General features: G+C 37.0%; 1 protein-coding gene across 1 annotated transcript; it reads right to left on the reverse strand.

The window, feature by feature from the left end:
• Window positions 1-583: 583 nt before the first annotated feature.
• tcimb (transcriptional and immune response regulator b) lies at window positions 584-1,077 on the reverse strand. The gene has a single exon (XM_079803816.1). The coding sequence runs from the start codon at window positions 1,029-1,031 to the stop codon at window positions 732-734; it is 300 nt and encodes a 99-aa protein (XP_079659942.1). The 5' UTR covers window positions 1,032-1,077; the 3' UTR covers window positions 584-731.
• Between the last annotated feature and the right edge of the window lie 6,272 nt (window positions 1,078-7,349).

Here is a 7,349-nt window from a genome sequence, read left to right on the forward strand (position 1 = left end):
AAAAGTCACCAAATAGCAAGAAAGACTCTGATTTGACTGGATTTTCGCCACAAAATTTCAGAACAACGGTAATATGCGACTGGCTGCACTTTATAATCTTATAACTCAATTATTCATACTGGTGAGATTTTTTCTTTCAATAATTGATTATGGTAATTAATAGTTCTTCTAATTAGTATCTAGCTATTTTATTTAAATATGTGTAGGCTACTGTTTTAACATGCAGTTAATGCATGCGTATAGGCAAAATACAGCCGTTTTGAAACCCATTCACTTAAGTAAATGCTCGTTTTAGAAATATAATAGATATTTTACACATTTATCTGACAGTGTTGAACCCCATTTTAAGAAAAATGAATAGCCTACTCATGATATATTATCAAAACAATTTTATTCAAAATATTTTTTTCAAGTAGACTGTAACATTGCAACAGGTCATTGCTGACACTGAACCTCTTCATAATCAAATTTCGCCGGTGGCATCAGTCCATATTTCAGAAGTGCTGCATGGTGTGTCAAGAAACATCAAAACGTCACTCAGGCTCAAACTTCGTTGCTCTGGATCAGTTCTCTATTTCCCCAGCACATCATGACTCTGGTAGGAGGACACCATCATAAGTTCAGCACGAAGTCTTGAAGAACACCAGCCTCCAGCATAAGGTTTCTTGTGCCGAGCGATCACGATCTTTTAATCTGCACAAATCTGCACAGCTTCCCGACGAAAACCTGCCTCAACGAAACTTCAGCGACTGGCGCGTCAGTCCAGTAATAATCATAAATTTGTCCTTCTTGTCCAGCTGAAGAGCCATAAGCGCTTTGGAGATGCCCTCGGGATCCTGGTTCAGAGCGAGGATGCTCCTGGCTCTCTCCACCGCCTTCAGGTCTCCTGCTTTCTCGAAGAGTTTCACCAGCACGTCCTGGTTGATGTTCTCAAAGATGTTCGGCGACGCTTTCTTGCGGTGCGCCGTGTCGAATTTGACGCCGCTGGCGGGGCTGACGCGACGCGAGTCAGAAGACGCGGCTGAAGACATGGCGTTAGAAAAGATCGTTTTCGAGATGTCCTGTGTCTGTTAGCAGCGGTTGTGCTCTGAGTGACTCCAGCATTGGAGATAAGCCGGTTTTATAGGGGACTGACTGACAGAGCGAGAATTCCCTTTAGATGTGACGTCATACAAACAGTTAGTGAACGCCCAACTTAACCGTGCTGGACGCGCTGATGGAAACTGATCTGACGCAAAGATAAACTTTTTTAATTAAGTAGCAACTGACTCGCTGTAAGCGAAATTTCTCGAAAATTCATTTCAGTTCAACTTTATAGCTAAATTGCTTTATGACAGTAGGCTGCACTGTAGCTAAACTCCAAAATGGAATAGCAATACATTTCCTCACAGGGGCATTTTATAGATTTTTTTGTAATAATATATATAATATAATTAGGCCTAGCCTACATGTTTACAACATAGCATACCATAATTGTTATAATTTGTGTTTCTGGGTAGATTACACTGTAAAAAATTAAAAATGGAAAATGTAGCCTATAGCTACTGGCAATTTTCTGCCAGTGGGCTACATACAGTAGGAAATTTTAAAACACAAACTAATGCAATGTGTAATTCAAAATACAGGTAAAACCCCTGTAAAAAACCAATAGCCTACAGAACATTCCTTCATATTTATACAGTAGCTAGTAGGCTATGCCCTAGTTTTACTGACTTTTTTTTACAGTAGCCTATAGGCTACTTACAAATTGTAGTTGGTTACTGCCCAGCAAACATGCTCCTTTGGGGCCCGAATGGGGCCCTTGCAGGCAGCCCACTGTGGGCCGAGATACCGGCATGAAATGCGGGGCCGCAAGGGCAGCAAGCCCCTTTTGCATTGCGGGTGGTTCCAAATTAAATTACGAAATTGTTGTTAGTAACGTAATCCGTTACATTATTTGAGTAATATAATCTGATTTTTTTTTGACCCAACTCGTTTATTACATTGATTTGTATAGGAATATTGATATAAAAATACAAAGAAAAAGAAAATATCCCATTCTTTGTTATTAACAACATGAAGTGCATGCATATATTAGGCTATATTACGTCAGGGTTTCCTAGACTGGGGTTCCTGAAGGAACTGTATGGGGTTCGTGAGTTTAATCAAAAGCTATATGTAGCCCAATTAAATCATAAAAATGTAAAATTAAAATAAATTTCAAATAAAAAATCTAAATAAAATAAACTAAAAAAGATTTAAAAATACTTTATAGGCTATTGTTTACCCGCATTACTATAAACCAAACATCAGAGAACATTGAACCTAATTTTATTGTTTATTATTATTATTAATGATGAGTTATTATTGACCTAATTTAATTTGAAACCCCAGGGTGTGCTTCAAGCAAATATATTCGGTTAAAGAGGTTTCGCTGACAAAAAGTTGGGGAATTGCATGCAAGTATGAAATTATGTGAATTTATGCATGTGAATGAGAGACAAAAGCCTTCCAAAGACAGTAATACATGGTTAAATGCCTCACTGAGTGATCAATGGGAGCTGATTAGTTGATGATGAATGGCTGGTCTGTGTGTGCATTTCCACAAACCACAGACCTTCTGAATGTATAAAAAGCTGAAGGTTTTTTTTTATAGAAAGGATAATTTAAAAGTTAAAAAGGAGAGGGAGAATCAATGAATTATGAATACTTTACTGCCATTGTATGTAATGTAATAATCAATAATAAAAAAAACATCTGTTTTTTTTTATTATATTATATAGGCATAAAATTATATTATATAGGCTAACTTTTTTTTCCAGTTCATCAAAAAAGAAAGAATAATAGTAAAAGTGGAAATTGTAAAGGATGAGCGTTATTATAATAATTTGCAATTAGATTATTATGGAATGCTTTAAAGAATATAGGCATAGCTCAAGTTTGGGAGTTTTCTTGCTTTACAGAAGTTGTAAGTTTCTCCAGTGTATTTTGTCATACTATTTGTTTTATTGATGATGAGGGGAACACAAAGGGTGAGACCACTTGCTTAGTTCAGATGATTTCATCTGTACACGTTTAACACTTAAATGTTTTATGTCTCCTAGGAAGTACCTGCATGACATTCACCATCAAACTTCATGAAAATGACGTGTTATTTAAAATTTCAGCAAAAACGTTAAATATTTTAGCACTTGTCTTCCTCCTGTAGGACATTACGTAGCAAACAAGCCGTTTCATTGGAAGAATGCTAAAGAACAACATGCAACTTTCTCATTTTATGAGATAATGTTCAGAAATAAGCCCTGATTGTTCTTTCCGCATGACCGTATACTTGTCCCATGCATGCATTATAGTGCGTGTGCCATGAAAAGAGTATACCATTTCATGAAAGCCTTATAAGACAGGCGTATATGAATTTAGGACACTATTAAAAAAAGTGTTAAAACACAAAAACAAAATAAAAATACAGTAAAAAGCTGTTAATTGTAAGTGAAACATGCTATATTTCAATTATAATTTAACAATTAACAATTATTATAATAGGTCTATATATTAACAATTATTATAATATATATATATATTTGAGGAATATTAAAACATATGTTAATTAAAAAGACACATGTATAGTAAAAATACTGCTAAATTTAATCACTGTATATTGTAATTTGTCATGTATTCTAAAAAAAAATTATTAAAATGCTCTAGGCTAAAGGAAGTCTAAAATTACCTTTTTGAAAATAAAAATATTAATTCTTTAAAGCCTTTAGGCTTGTTTGTTTTCAGTGACTACATTAAAAACAAAAAGTGATTAATTGCGCAAGATTATTCCACTATAACACTGTAATAAGAAAACACTATTCCTGCTAAGAAGCATTTAAAAAACAGACTGTACTTTTGCTAGCTAATGTAATCAAATTCCGTAATCAGTGTTTATATTTAGCTCCCATAAGCCACCAGTCTTATCTCTATGATGGGAAATTGAAGGGTCTACTATAAATACATGTATATTTCAATGGCTAATATGTGCTCTTACGCCGATACTCAACATTTCTGAGGAAACAACACATTAAGCTATTTTTATGTGGAGCTATCGTCAGAAGGGAACAGCTGGGAACACTATCTGACCGGGATCAAAAGGCGGTCATTATGGTATAGGCCTAAGTCTATTAGCGTAACATCCGGCATGGAATGCACATGCAAACTCACATTTTATATTTTACGTCACATTGACTTCCCATTTGCACATACGATACTGATTGCATTTCTTATGCTGATAACAGTCTAAGCTATTCACTGCTTATGGCTGACAACCATCAACAGAAGGACATTGTTATGAAGCATGACCGCAGTAACTAACGGTGACTCTTCTGTACCGACCAAATGTGCCTTTAGCCTACATGCCTTTCCTCTACAGTCACCCATGAAAAAGTAATCCTGGCTTTCTATGTCAATACCACATTGTAATTTCAGACTTTATTTTTGGTATATTTTTAATTTAATTTTTATTTCCTCTTAGAAAAAATAGCCTACATTTTGTGTCTACCTTACTTGGTTCCGCATATTTAGATAATTTGTCACAATGGTCTGACTCAGACTGAACAAATATGAACTTAATGTGCACACATGAAATTATAGTGATTTGAGAACAGCGCTCTCTAGTGGCTGAAAACAAAGGGGTCACAATAAAGGTAAGAATGAAACGTTCTGTTCTTTACTCCAGTTAGCATCACCCTTGACATTTTCCCCTTTAAACACTACTCAGAGCAGGGCTTCATGACCTGGGTAAAAAGCGGTGCTGCAAACCCGTCTCTCAATTACGAGTTTGAAACATTCCTTTACCCAGGTTTAAATGTGGGGTTTAGGACGACGATTACCCTGTTAAGTTTGCAGTGTTTAAAGCCATCCGGCATGAAACAGAAATTGCGATAGTCTTTTCTTCCCTATTGAATGTGAGGTAAAAAAATTAAATAAAATAGCCTACACCCCTTTGAATTCTATGGTTTTACTTATCAGGAATCATACAAATATCTGGTCTTAAAATCAAGTAAATACCACCTCAGATGAACAACACATTAAAACCAAAATGTATTCAGACACATTATCACATTATTTCTCACATTATCACGGTTTAGAAAATGGTAATAAAATGACAAGAACTCATTCATCTTGATAATGTCAGATAACTTTGATAGAAAGGTATGTAATTACAATCAACCAATCAGCTGCTAAATTTAAGTTAAGGTGACCAGATTTCTGAAAGGGAAACCGGGGACTTTTCCTATTTGAGTGGTCAAAATATGACTAAAATCTAATTTGTTATTATCTTTAAAAAAAAAAAAAAAAACAACAACAGGGACAATACATTTTAAATGTTTTGTTGTTGTTGTTTTGTGGGCTCCCTATATTATTATTAACATTAATAATTATGATTTAGTTTGATTATTAGGATTTTTGGTCTGGATTTAATACAATTCAACTCACCCGCATAAACAAAACAAAATCAATGAAAACAGTTAATAGTAACCATTGTAAATAACAAGCAGTTCAAAACAATTATAACATGACTTAACAAAAACACATTACACAAATAAAATATAAATCTGATAAAACACTATTTAACAAATATTTTAACATTTTATAATTGTAGCTATTTGATCCTCTATGGCAGGGGTGTCCAAAGTCTGTCCTGGAGGGCCACTGTCCTGCAGAGTTTAGCTCCAACTTGCCTTAACACACCTGTCTGGAAGTTTCTAGTATGCCTAAAAAGACCTTGATTAGCTGGTACAGTGTTTAATTGGGGTTGGAGCAATGTATAAAAGCTGATATGTGATGAGGTGTACAGCAAACAAGCTAAACAACCCAGAACGAAAAAACCCAAAAGGTTGTATAAGCTGTTGATCCCAAAAAAAAAGAGCATTTAAGGACAAAAAAGTGGATACAGGCAATTGAGACAGAGCACGATATATTACACTGAGAACTACACCCACCTACTAGAGGGGAATGTAATCAGAGACAGGAAATATAATATATAAAACTGACATTTGGATATTTGACTTAACAGTGACAAAATGTTTACTGCACACATAGACATACTGAGTGTCAGGATCCCAAAATGTACCCATTCTTGCTGCTGAAGTTTCACGTCTTATTGCCAATATCCACTTTTGGGGGGGGGGGGGGGGGGGGCTTGTTTGCTGTACATCTTTTCACATATCAGCTTTTAGACATTGTTCTGTTTTTTGTTATAAGTCCGAAATGACAAGGAGGCAGCCTCACGCAATGCAAAGTCAATGGAGAGTTGAATTGTCAACACTTCCCATAACCCCTTATGTACTCGTTACATCATAAGAAAAATGTCATCTATGCTAATATTAGTCTTTCTGTTAATCCCGAGGTTTACTATAGTCAGCCGGATCCGGGCCGTATCCAGATCAGATGGTGGACCTGCGCCTAGACATGACCACAACGCATCCCTGAATTGTCAGCAGAGATTGTGTCAACTAGACTCTCCCCTGTGAAGGCCTCATTAACACGACAGATGGAACTGGATAAATATTCAGAATGTTCCGTTCCAATCTTACCTCTGACCTGTAATGCTGTCTGAATCATAATCTGTTCGTTTGCTGGCCAGAGGAGAGCCAGAGGAGAAAATCCATCTTCAAAACTTTATAAAGAAAAATATCTAGCATCCGGCAGACCGCCTTCTGTATTCAACTTAAGGCCTGTACACACCGGGACGAATATCGCGCGCGCTTATCGCCAGCGTTTTTCGGCGCGTCTTGAGTGTTCACCCAATCGATTTCCACTGGCGATGCGCCGAGTGAACGTGCACATTCAGTAGATGCGCTCCCGGTACACAAGGTGGTGCTGCGGCACTTTACGCCTCTGACACTCGCTTGTCACACAGAAGGAGAAGAGAGACGGTATTTACGTGCTTGCCAAAGCCACAGATATATTATGTATATGGCCAAAACCATTCACACACACTTTTTGCTAACTGGCAAGCAGCATTAGCAGTTCATCTTCTTCTTTGTCTACTTACTACTTCTTCTTCGTATCAATGTGTGCTCGGCAAGAGAGTTTTGTGCTTGAGCGCCACCAAGTCGTGTTTTACGGTCACTTCAGCAGCACCAGGCACGTGAACAAAAGCGCTGATCTCATTGGTCGGCCAGTTTTTTATGCGCCGCGTCAAAATAAAAAAACGAACCCGAGGCGTTTTTTTAAAAATGACGCTTTTACGCCTGCCGTTTTGCGCGTCGGTGTGAACACTCACATTGGCGCCCATTGTTTAGTCCCGAGGCGTTAAACATCGGCGATAAACGCGTGCGAAAATCGCCCCGGTGTGAACAGGCCTTTAAGCAGCAGCCATA

Source organism: Gobio gobio (genome assembly GCF_949357685.1).
Source record: "Gobio gobio genome assembly, chromosome: 22".
In the NCBI taxonomy this organism is placed as follows: domain Eukaryota; kingdom Metazoa; phylum Chordata; class Actinopteri; order Cypriniformes; family Gobionidae; genus Gobio; species Gobio gobio.

Excerpts from the sequence above, each read along its gene's own strand:
- tcimb (XM_079803816.1), bottom strand. The coding sequence starts at position 1,031 with ATGTCTTCAGCCGCGTCTTCTGACTCGCGTCGCGTCAGCCCCGCCAGC.